This window comes from Mangifera indica, chromosome 14 (assembly GCF_011075055.1).
Source record: "Mangifera indica cultivar Alphonso chromosome 14, CATAS_Mindica_2.1, whole genome shotgun sequence".
Classification (NCBI taxonomy): domain Eukaryota; kingdom Viridiplantae; phylum Streptophyta; class Magnoliopsida; order Sapindales; family Anacardiaceae; genus Mangifera; species Mangifera indica.
In genome coordinates this window covers 7,845,669-7,858,340 of record NC_058150.1, presented here as the reverse complement: position 1 = coordinate 7,858,340, position 12,672 = coordinate 7,845,669, and the positions used below count along the sequence as shown (strand labels likewise).

At 33.0% G+C, this 12,672-nt stretch overlaps 2 protein-coding genes across 2 annotated transcripts; one reads left to right on the top strand and one right to left on the bottom strand.

Moving 5' to 3' along the window:
- Positions 1–215: 215 nt before the first annotated feature.
- LOC123196977 (calmodulin calcium-dependent NAD kinase-like) lies at positions 216–6,275 on the top strand (the record flags this gene model as incomplete). Its single annotated transcript, XM_044611142.1, has 8 exons — positions 216–399; positions 535–758; positions 836–897; positions 3,111–3,329; positions 3,583–3,712; positions 5,106–5,422; positions 5,545–5,689; positions 6,008–6,275. Coding segments are annotated over 8 exons (1,548 nt in total), but the record flags the coding sequence as incomplete, so codon positions are not given.
- Positions 6,276–10,841: 4,566 nt separating this feature from the next.
- On the bottom strand, positions 10,842–12,152 carry LOC123196939 (histone H1). Its single transcript, XM_044611094.1, has 2 exons — positions 11,856–12,152; positions 10,842–11,768 (listed from the first exon to the last, which is right to left on the bottom strand). Exons 1-2 carry the CDS (start codon positions 12,033–12,035, stop codon positions 11,097–11,099), a joined length of 852 nt encoding a protein of 283 aa, XP_044467029.1. The 5' UTR covers positions 12,036–12,152; the 3' UTR covers positions 10,842–11,096.
- Positions 12,153–12,672: the final 520 nt, after the last annotated feature.

The window sequence follows — 12,672 nt, the reverse complement described above, 5'->3', positions numbered from 1 at the left end:
ACATGCAGCTTCAATAGCATAGCAATGGCAGTGAATTTTCTTTCTCAATTTCTCAAACATCAAATCAGATAGATAGAAAAATATTTTCTTTCCAGAGATTAATATAATTCTGAGATATGCAGAAAGGTAAAGATCAAACCATTCACCCTTTAATTATTTTGATGATTTATACATTATTTTTCATTAAAACATTAAGGTGATCCTGAGAATTTTGATCTTCAGATAATGACACCAAACCTACATTCACACAAGTCTTTTTAGCCTCCTCCTTAGGCTTGATCATTGCGGCAGCGGTGCACATTCGGATTCGAAGGCTAAGAGATCAGAAAATCATTCCAAGGAAAAGATCCTCGGACTCTGGTCATGTTCACAAGCTTGAAGGGTTCCCCCATTATGTGGGTAATATTAATACTTCTCATTCCTGAATTTTGAATTCCCATCATCAGGCCGATGGTAATTAGATTATCCTTAATTAAGATTAATTATTTTGTATTATTTTTATTGTTATTTTTTGTGGATGAAATTGCAATGCAGCAAGGCAAATGGGATTTGCAGATAGGAAACACTGTCCAAATTTGTGCAAATTAGCAGCAGAATATATAAGAAAAGCAGAAGGGTGTGAGGATGATATATATACATTTTTTGCTGATGAGCCTGGAGCTGATTCTCTATTTATAAAGCTAGTTGAGGAGTTTGAGAGATGCAGTCTTAGCTATTTTGCATTCCATTGGAGCCATGCTGATCTTATGATTAGTCAGGTAATTATAATTAAATAACTAATTAAGAAGATCTAAAAAAACATATTATTAATTAAATGAAATCTTTCTAATTTCAGGTGTTGAGTTCTGATGCCGAGCCCAAAAAGAAGCTCAAGAGCATAGTTATGGCAGCAACTAGGTGAATACTTTTTTCATTAGCAAATACTTGAACAATAATACATCAGTTATGGAATTTATATTTTTAAGCCATTTCCAAGAATATTAAAGAAAGAAAGAAAGAGAGACAGAAATATGGTTAATTATTGAAAAGACAAAATCAGTTGTCCCACTTAAGATTTGGCCCTATAACTTTTCCACCCATAGTTAGCATAAATAATGTTTTCACAGCCAAAATTAAACACAATTGTATTAAGAAGTAAAATTACTATATAATCTCTATTATTTCTCTTTTCAAAATTATCATATTAACAAAAAGTAAATATAACCTTTTAAATATTCTAATTATATAAAAAAACTTATTATTTTATTTTTCTTTCATCCCCATCTCTCATTCTCTCTTCCTATAGATAAGAAATAATCATATATCAAGAAGTAACTTATAGGATTTGATTTTAGATGAAAAGCTGATATTTATACCAACAAAGGTGAAAAAGTGTTTAGGCCAAACCTTGGGTAGGTTTTGAAAATTATATTTGTAATGACAACCCTAATATTTTTACTCTGCCTTAAAGCTGACACGGTTAAAATATTGATAACTCATGAGGGGTAAATTTGTCTTTTAACACGCTTTTAGTGAACAAAATATAAAAAGGTTAATTTGAAACTATAAAAACCTAAATATAAAAGATATGATGTACTCTTGTCTCCAGTAGTTAGAGATACAAAAACACACGGCTAAGACATAAAATATACAAGGGTTGGAGCATGGTATTTCATTATTTACTTCATAAGTTTCTAACATATTGTGCATAAACATAAGTGGACTATTAGTTAAAATATCCATATTTGGGGGGTTTTACAATATTAATCACAAGTTAAAGGTTACACAAACATAGTCAAACATATAAAATAATAATAAGACTAACATTATTCCTAACCTTCCTACACTCAACAAAACCCTAAATCTGTATCTCCCCCTTAAGATTATCTATAGTCAAATTTTCACTCACAAAAATAAAAATCAATCAAGAAACTTAATTCACTTTAGGTATGAAAATATATGTTTAGTTATTTTGTTATCATTATTCATGATTCATACATTTTAAGAGGAAAAAGTGATAAAATTTGAAAAATTATTCGAGAAACTTGAGTAGACGTGATTGACTCCAGTAGATGAATTTAATATTTTAGCTTTAGAAGGATTTATTATATTTTTTATGATAGGGTAAAATAATATTATTTATTTAGGATTTTTCAGTATATCAATAAACCCCAACTAGGCATTAGCACCTAAATATCAAGAAAAAATACCTTATAATGTCTATTATAATATATTAATTAACCCTTACTAAGGAAATAGCATCTAATAAAATTTCACTTAAATTTCTTATTTTCATTACCTTAAAACATTGGTCTAAAATTTTTATTTTGTCCCCTTCTTCGAAATCTCATCGACAGGGTTGACCACACTTACTATGCAATCAATTCTTACCAAATAGTTTTTAATCATTTCTTTATCAAATTTTGAATTTTTTACCAAAAATCACAATTTAACCCTTTTTATATCACTTAACCAATTTTAACTCAAAAAAACACAACATTCATCGTAAAAAAATTCTTGAACCTCAATTTGAAATGAAAAACACAAACCATAAACATAACAGGAGCCATAAAAAATAAAATATAAGCATTAAAGACTTTATACTACCCTTTAAAGTGTAATTTGAGTAAAATTTAATTTATGGAGAAATGATTTTTTACGAAAAATTCTCTGACTTTGTGAGGTACTCACTTTCAATATGCATCAACTTCGGTTAAAACATTTTTTATTTATTAGGACAAATTCCTCTAATCTCATGTTTATGGTTAAAAAATTATATCCCTTTAGAAAAATATTGATTTTGAGGGTTAATCTAATTTTATTGAACCATAGTGAAAGGGTTTTCATTTAAATGCTAACTTATGTGCGATCTACAGGTAATGTCATTCTTGATGAATCAATATATTAACATAGACAAAACATGAAAGAATTATCATCAAATCATTATTTTAAACTTGGAATTGCTTTGAACTTCATTTCAAAGTACCAAAAAAAGGCATGAATTCCATTGAAATGAATCTGCAATAATACTAACCTAAAAGTATGGTAGCTGAATCTGAGTTGATCGGGATCCTATGACTATATTGTTGATGGTATTTGTGAAATTCTTCTATATTTTGTTTGAGTTGCAGGGAACAAAGATTTGAGAGGCTAACAAAAAATCTAAAGGTGGCAAGAGTATTCACTACATTAGTGGAGGAAATGAAGGCAATGGGACTTTCATCAAATGATGACTCATGTACAGAGGTCATGGCTCCTGTCGACCACCGCAATAGAAGTCCAGTACTCCTTTTCATGGGCGGTGGTATGGGAGCCGGAAAGAGCACTGTACTCAAAGACATTCTCAAAGAGTAAGCACAATTAATGCTTAATCTACCCTTCAAACTGTTGATTGATAAAATCAATAGCTTGTATTTTTGCTACCCTTTTGCTTGTTCCTAGATAGGTCAAGGTTAGTATAAGAATCTGTATACAATTAAGAAGAATGCACTAATTTTGTTAAAAGATGAGTTTGAGAGTTTTACCAGAAGAATTCATCGAAAGTCATGGTGGTATATAGCCAACGCAAGTCTTAACTTAGGTTGTTTTGGTGAAAAATGACAGACCATTCTGGGCGGGGGCAGCAGCAAATGCAGTCGTGATTGAGGCAGATGCTTTCAAAGAATCAGATGTGATCTACAGAGCTCTTAGCTCCACAGGTCATCATGTTGACATGCTTCAGACTGCCGAATTGGTGAGATCACTCTGTCAAACTCTTGTCCCCTACACTCTCAAGCACAAGCATTCAATGTTTATATAGCATAAAAGAAATAATTGAGAAGTTTATTTCCTCAACCAACATCTACTAGTAATTAATTATATACAAACAAATATCTTTCTAAATGAGCATGCCAATGATATTGCCAACAGAATAGCCACTACACAATCAACTTAAAAGAGTTGCTTTGCTAGATTGTGGTACTCAGGTAAAAATTATTCAAAAGAAATTTTTAAAGGTTAAATATTTTGTCAATATACTAGGAAAGGAACATCTTTGGTGCATCCAATAGACCACTAGAGACGCAATAATTCACTTGAAAAGACTTTTGCCATTAAAAATGCCAGTACTGCTTATACCAGATACATGCTCATCAGTTTTCCCAGATCACATTTATTCAAAGCATTGAGAAGATTGATTTGCTTTAACTTAGGAGAAAAAAGAGACTACTGCCCTCTGTTTCATACTCCCTTGCCTGTCCACTATTTTCATATTCAGTTCGAACAAATTTTAGAAAGTACATCAAGATTATTTTTACACATTTTAATTTTGAAAATGAGAAAAATGTGTCACATAAAATTTCTTGTTCCTTTAAAACAAGTAAAATTGCTCCTGAAGACATCCTCATATTTAGAAAAATTTCCTCTTATTATTTTCCTTCTCCAGGAGACATTGAATAAGAAAAAAAAAAACTAAAAAAGTTTTTCTCCAGGATTCTGTGCATGACGTTTTCATCAAGAAACAAGCAACCCTCCCCATGGTTGGAAGTGCATTATTCCAACTTGTTGAAATAAAACATATTTAGCTAAACACTATAGCTTTTTAAAAGTATAGGCTCAATGACCAACATTAGGATAGATTCTGGTCTGAAATTTTGATAACATGTCATCTGCTTGTGCAATATACTTGCTTCAGCATGCACTTAGAAATTTTCAGCTGCCATTAAAAAATCAGAAGTATAAGATGCAAAATTCTGGGCAAGAAATACCTGACATTGCATCTGACCCAAGGGGTTTTGCTGCTTCAAATTGGGAAAAAAAAAATTAAGAAACCTCCATAATTCCTTCATGAGTTATTCATTTGAGGTCAATTCTTCTGTTGTTCTCTGGTCAGTGACATCAAAATTGCCAATAGCCCTTGAAAAATCTGCTGCCATTGATGATTCTTCAAGAGTTCCCTCTCCTAATCACCCTTTAGTGGTAGCCAGAGCACGCTTCAATCAGTTTTCTTACTGAAATTTCTATTCCTGTTATATAGGAAGGAGATGTAATGTAAAAATAGTTTGCATTGTTCACAAAGTATCAGTTAACCTAACTACATTAAATTATACAACTCAAATAGTCTGATCCAACAGAAATTATTCAAATAGGTGCACCAATCATCAACAGATGCAGCATCATCCCTCCTAGTAACAGCACTCAATGAAGGTCGGGATGTGATAATGGATGGCACACTCTCGTGGGTGCCATTTGTGATGCAGACTATAACAATGGCCAGAAATGTCCACCGCCATCGTTATCGCATGGGACCTGGGTATAAGGAGGCTGATGATGGGACCGTAACTGAGAACTACTGGGAAAGAACTGGAGAAAGAGAACAAGTAGAAGGGGTCAAAAGAAAACCATACAGGATAGAACTCGTTGGGGTTGTTTGTGATGCTTACTTAGCAGTTATAAGAGGCATTAGGTATGTCATGGCACTAGAGCTTCTTGATGTCAAGTTTTTATTTTTTCTAACTAAATAGCTACAGAAAAGGTTCTTCTGCTGACATATTGATGTTTTATAATGTTCACTTTGAGCAACTACAGGAGAGCTATAATGTGCAGAAGAGCTGTAAGAGTGAAGTCTCAATTGACATCACACAAGAGATTTGCAAATGCATTTCTAACATACTGCCAACTGGTTGACAATGCCAGGCTATATAGCACCAATGCTCTTGAAGGCCCACCGAAGGTAAATCAGCTATTACTCTTGCCACATCCTATTTGTCTCTGCCTGGCTTAGGCTCTTAATCTGGTGTGAAAGTAGCATAGCATGTCATACTTTCCTCCAGAGTTCAATAACTGGAACCCAAAATTGCTATGGGATACCTATGAAACTGCAAATGTTTGTTCAATTTCCTCCCAAGTCGCAAGGATAAACTCAGATTAAATCAACCTCAACCACCTTACAAGTACTTGGGAGTAGACTTATAAATGAAAAGTTCAAACAATGTCATTTGCAAATGTGTTTCTATAATATGAAATGCTGACAAAACATTTTATTCTTAAGTTGATAGGATGGAAAGACAGAGACAAGACATTGTTGGTTGATCCAGACGAAATAAACTGTTTGAAGATGGTAGGTAAGTTGAACGAGAATGCTGAATCCATATATGAGCTTTACAAGAGCCCGAATCCAGCTCGCGAAGCTGGATCAATCTGGAAAGATATTGTACTATCACCTTCAAGGTTGAACATTCAACAGGAGCTCAAGTATTCAATTCAGAAAATTGAAAGATCAAAATGGTTCACAGATAGTGCAGGAGAAATTAGTTAAAACCTTCTTAAGATTCACAGCCAAACATTAGAGGCTGAAGAAGGTATCAGTTCTTTTTCTATATTTTTGAACAAGGAATATTTACTGGTTATATCAGGATTGCAGAGCTTATATGAACTATTATTTTTACTGGGAAAGCTCAGTATTGTTGGACTGAAGATACAGTAATATTTCTAATCTATAATTGTGCTTTAGATGTAACAAAAATATATAAAATTAATCTTGAAAATAAAATTTCTCACAAGAAATGGGTACAACCTCAAAAAAAAAAAAAAAAACTCAAGACTTTAATTTCTCCTAGATTTTAAAATATATCAAAAACTTCTGTATGTATTTTCAGGTATGCAGATGTTACAAAATCATTCAGTTGTGATTCAAATTCGCCAATTTACCTAATATATGTATTGTAAACACTCAAGAAGAATGGGTACATGTACCAAATAGAGGCATAGGAAAGACACCAGGTAAACTAAGCTTAAGATATTTTGCCCTTCCACAGACATTGACTTGAGAGCAAGTTAACAAATACAGTCTCCATAAATTTCAAGTGTCAGGACAGTATATTATAATTCTCTTATCTTGAATTATAAAACAAATGCAATAGTCATGTAAACACTTATATACCTTGCAGTTGAACCCAGTTATATCTGATCTCTTCAGTTGTATATTGAATTTTCCGATATATACATGGTCCTCTATCCCACCTCCCTGATTAAATGTTGGTGCACCATTGAAATTCAACATAGAACCAGAGAAATAGTAGGCACCACGTGCTCTCACAAATCATGCTTCTACTTCTCTTCTCTTAGCACATCCAAATTTTCATTTTTTGCCTCTGCTTAGTCAATACTTAGAAGAAAGATGCAACTTGACTTTTCAGGGCCAAAATCTTGAAGTCGAAGAGCCAAACGTTTTTCTTGCATCGTTGAAACCAAAACCACCAACATGTAAGCTGATACTAATCTATTCCAATCTTAAACCAGGTTACCAATAGTTGACCAATCTCACTAACTTTCTCATGATGTTCTAAAGTTATCAAGCAAATTAAAAATTGATAAGAAGGTGCGGAAGGACAAATGAAAATAAAGGATAGAGATAGGAACAAACATGGTAAATGCTATGCATTTTTAAATGAATTAAAGTTTGCTTTTTGCGGGCAGATAAAGGTGAGTAAAACTAAAAGTCCCTAAGATATGACACAGGGAAGATTTAGAGTATGATCAATCAAAAATAAATAAATAAATAAATAAAGGCAAGATTACATCGCTTATAGTTCAGTTGTGCAATTATTATGTGAATGAAAAATGTCTCCTACACTTGTAGGTGAACATCACAGGTTCAATGAAGGTGGCCATACATGTGGCTACATTCTAACCAGTAGCAAATTTGGGTCACATATTTAGCAATCCCTTTCACTATTTAGGAGTTGTAGTTGGCAAGGAAAAAGAGTTGTCTAAAGGCATTTAAAATAATTTAAAAACTGCATCACTTGAAACAGGGAATTAATATTTTTCAAAGCACGAAGTCCTTTGGCCTAATTAGATATGGAATGTTTTAGAAGTTCTACCGAGACTGATGTGCACCATTCAACTTTGCAGTGTGCCGAAGTATGATGAATGCATGCTTAGGATGCAGCATGGTGGTAAGTGAAGCATTCGTAATGCCAAAAAATGGTGAATTCATGCTTAGGATGCAACATGGTGGTATGTGAAGCATTCGAAAGTATGCTTTATATTTGTAACTTGACATTCATAAATTGGTTGGTAATATTGATAAGACCATTAAATAAATATGCAGTTTCTGATGTTAACATAGTAGGTAAACTTATTTAAGTTGAAGGGTTCTTTTGGAGGTCTAACATGAGAAATGGGAAATAGTACTCATCATCTTTTAAAAATTCAAATACTCACCTATGAACATTTAAAGTTAACCAAATTCATTAGTTTTAAAATTTTATCTCTTTTTCTCCCTTAAACCTCAAAAACTAATAATTTTCCTCTAGGCTAAAGTTTTGAAAAGTTACATTCTTACCCCTAGGGTTTTAATTTTTTAGTTAGTTTTTCTAGCAAACAGTTGCTTTCTCCAAAAAGAACTAATTAAAAAATTAAAACCCTAAGAAAGAAAATGTAACTATTTAAAATTTTAGTCTAGAGATAAATTGTTAGTTTTTAAGGTTTAGGGAAAAAAATGAGATAAAGTTTTACTTTTTTTTAACATAACTGGTTAAATAATAATTTTATCCTTATAATTAGCCGATTTAGTCAACTTTAATAATTCATCAGTAGATATTTAGATTTTTGAAAGATAATTGGTGAAAACTTGATAAAAGAGTAAACTTTTGGTTAGATTAAGTACTTTGGCCTTAATTTATTATTATTTTGGAGGACCTCCCCACTCAAACTTTAAAAAAATTAAAAAAAAAAAAGCTATGTCAATAGACCAAAAGACTTATTCCTACCCAAGGTTTAATTCATTGTCAACTTTTACTAGTTAAATTTCAAAAATCTAAATAGTCATGTGTCAACGATTAAAGTGTACAAAGTTTGTTAGTTTTAAATGTATAATTATCATTTAACTTGTACTATTGAAAAATAAAATGTAATCGCATTTCTCCACCTCACTTTTAAAAAGTAAGAATTTTCATTAGCTTAAATTTTGAAAAATTACATTTTCGCTCCTAAGGTTTCATTATTTTCCCTTCCATCTTCGATGACATTCTCCGTCTCTAGGTAACTTTGTCTTTCCACCCATTTTCTTCTCTAACGCTCTCTCCCCTTTCAGATGCTCTCCCTGAAGATTGGCGACCGAAGCCAAAGAGTTGAGAAGACGCATCTCTCTTTGGTTTGACACATGCTTTAGATGAAGGTAGACTTTCATGGCTTAGGAGTCAGTGAAGACAAATGATGGCACCCAAAGACGAATTGAAGCATAGGTCGACGAATTGATGAAGCGCAAGACCCATGCTTCAATTTGTCTTCAGCTTTAGTCTTCAAGTAGAGCACTGATAGGGAGAAAGAGCATTGGTGAAGATAGGTGGGAAGATAAAGTCAGCTAGAGACGGAGAAAGTCCTCATAGAAAAAAAAAAAAGAATGAAACCCTAAGAGGGAAAAATGATTAGTTTTTCAAACTAAAGTAGGAAAATGAAATAAAATTTTATTTTTCTAATATTACAGGTTAAATGATAATTCTACCTATAAAACTAACAGATTTTATTAACTTTAACGATTAATAGAGAATTATTTAGATTTTTGAAATTTAATAAATTAAAGTTTCAAAATAAACTAAACCTTAGATGAAAATAAATCTTTTGGCCGTATCAATATCTTCAGTAAGAAGAATGGAATATAAACCCTGTAACGAACAAAGCTGCAAATCCAATCACTTCCCATCTGGAAGTACTTCGTCAGAATTTCATCTCCCATTTTGCTGCATTCAACAGTAGAAATAACTTGTAAAATTTTTAGGACTCCGTAGATTGATATATACGTCTGAGGAGACAATGTACTCACCAATTTTTGCATCCAAAGCACGCTCCCCTCTATTCAGTGTTGTTGTCACCTTCAATTGAAAATTATTACTTGAATAAAATATGGTTGATTGGCTAAAAATGGGAATATAAAAAGGGAGTTGATGCAATGCACTTGAATCTATATCGCTCACGGCAAGAACAAGGATTGTCGCATACCTTAAGTTGTTTGAATCTGGCTTAGACTTGACCTGGTTTGCCTTTATAAGTTTGAATATAACAATATTTTAAAAATTGAATCGTAATTGTTTTACTAATTTATTATTTAACCAATTTAATTGGATTAATTTATTATTAAATTATAATAAATTTTTAAAAATAATATTAAAATAATTAACAGATTTTATATATTGATAAAATAACCAAAATAAAAAGTTTCAATTACTTAAAAATTTACAAAATAAAACAATGATTATATCCGAACCTATAATAATTAGGATATTTAAAAAAAATACTTATTTATATAATTTCAATAAAATAATTAAATAAAAAAATATCTTTCCTTTATAATTAAAAAAAAGGAACGACATATTCTAACAGCCCATCGCCTACAAAACGCAATTCGATAGACATGAGATATCCTTTTATAGTATCCTTTTATAGATTACTTAAACCACTGTCGCATGATATTTTACAACCTTAAAAATTAACCCATTATACTACAAAAAATGAAAATCAAAGTTTTTTACATATTTTATAAAATAATTATTTGAGATACATTTTTCTTCTTCTTCTTTTTAGTCATAAATTTTTTTTTTTTATAAATTCTTATAGCTTAATCTAATATAATATAAAATTAGTAATTTATTAAAAAATTAATCAATTCATCTGACTTTGAACCAATCAAAACCTAAACTAATTTTTAACATTAATGAAAGCCAGTAATTAATCCAATCAATAAATAATTGATTAATCCAATTTGACTTTTAAAACCTTTGGAATATAGATTCAAAACTTCAATTTAGCCAGGCGTTCAAAGTACCACTCAAATATCCCGAATTGTTAGCCCTAACCCTAACCCTAATTATTCGATTTCAGACTTCAAGAGAGAATTGAAATATATATATATATCAAGTAAAGCCATTACATAAACTCTAGCACTAATCTCACAATCATTCAACTGAACATTACATCTTAAAACTGTTATAAATCCTAGGGAATTTTAATAAAATAAACATATAAAAATTAGCAAAGCAAAAGAAACAAAAGTCCGATGTCATGTTTTCATGGATGTTACACAACCATAGCACTAATTTACAAAACTATCCCTACAAACACTACCGTATTCTCTCTCCTCACTTCCTTCCCTTCCCTGCAGAAACTTTCGTCTTCGCCGGTGATTTTACGCTCTTCCGCTTCACACTCTTAGCCGGCGCCTTCTTCGGAGCCGCAGCTTTCTTTGGAGCCGATTTGGGAACAGCAGCCGCCTTCTTCCCTGGAGAGCTCCTTGTAGAGGTTCTCGAAGCCTTAGCAGGCTTTGGCTTTGGCTTTGGTGCCGCCTTTGGCTTAGCTGCAGCCACAGATTTTGGCTTGGCGGCAGGCTTAGCTTTAGCAGGAGCAGCCTTTGCTTTAGCAGTCACCGCCTTGGTCTTGGCAGCCGGTTTTGCTTTCGGCTTAGCAGCCGGCTTAGCCTTAGCCGGAGCTTTAGCCACTGCCTTTGTAGTCTTAGTTTCCTTCGGCTTGGCAGCAGGAGTTTTAGCCTTGGTTTTTGCTGCAGGAGCAGGCTTCTTCTTTGCTGGAGCAGGAGCCGGAGCAGGTTTATGAGCTGCCGCCCTAGCTGATGGCAGCTTAAACGAGCTTTTCACCTTCGCGAGCTTTCCAGAAGCCACAAGCTTCTTCAAATGAAAAAGCAAAAGCTTCTTAAAGTTCGGCGGCAATTGTTTTTGCTTCTCCTCAATAAACTTCGTAATCGCATACTGACTGGAACCAGTCTTTTCTTTCAAAGTAACAATTGCGTCCTTGATCATCTGCAACCAAACAACCAAATAAGCACCGCTTCAGATCTAACAATAAAAATTCAAATCTGAAAACATCACAACAATAACGAACAGTACCTCTTCATAAGGAGGGTGAGAGGGAGGGCTTCTACGCTTCCTAGCAGCAGATGGCTTCTTAGCTTTGGCTTCTTTAGCAGCCTTTGCTTTAGAGGGTTTGGTAGCCGGTTTCTCGTCAGCCGGTTCGGAGGCTGGCTCAGGAGCGGACTCGACAGCGACAACGGGCTCTTCAGTGGCCATTTGAAACGGAATTGAACGGAGTTGATAGTTGAAGATTGGATCTAAGAAGGATGATGACGGTGAACAAGTAATTTAATTCCGTGTTTATGTTGGGTGAGGACAAAAGCTGGAAACAAAGGGATTTAAATAATCCGTTGTCAGGGAGATGGTATCCAAAAAGCTGAACGATGATTGGTTAAAAGGACTACTACACGGATTGCTGCTTTTGTCAAGTTTAAACGTGGACCCTTGGATAAGGCGCTATCTACGGTTGTAAAATGTGGAATGAAATGAAATGGATTTGGGAGATAAAGAGTGATGGGTATTTGGTTAGTTTATGTGTGCTTTTAGCCTTGATTGATCTGCCTGTTAATGGAGCTCTACTTATTGAATTTTTATGAAAGTTTTTTCATTGAAAAGATTTTTTTATAAGCTTTCTAATGAATATTTTCACGTATCATGGAGCTTTTTATTTAAGGAGATAATTGATTTTGAACCTACAATGGTCAAAACTAGGGTTTACTTTGATGTTATTGAGGTTTTAATGAAATTTAGAAGAATGCTCAAACCCAATTCAATTTTTTTTTGTTCCCTGTGATAGTAGCTTAACAGAGGAATCTGACGGTCCAAGAATTACAAAAATCCGATAAGATTTTGC

What these genes read in the sequence shown, in the direction of transcription:
- LOC123196939 (XM_044611094.1), bottom strand. Translation starts at nt 12,035, where the DNA reads ATGGCCACTGAAGAGCCCGTTGTCGCTGTCGAGTCCGCTCCTGAGCCA. An exon ending in CTCACCCTCCTTATGAAGAG is followed by an intron (nt 11,769 to 11,855) that starts GTACTGTTCGTT and finishes GTTTGGTTGCAG; the next exon opens with ATGATCAAGGACGCAATTGT.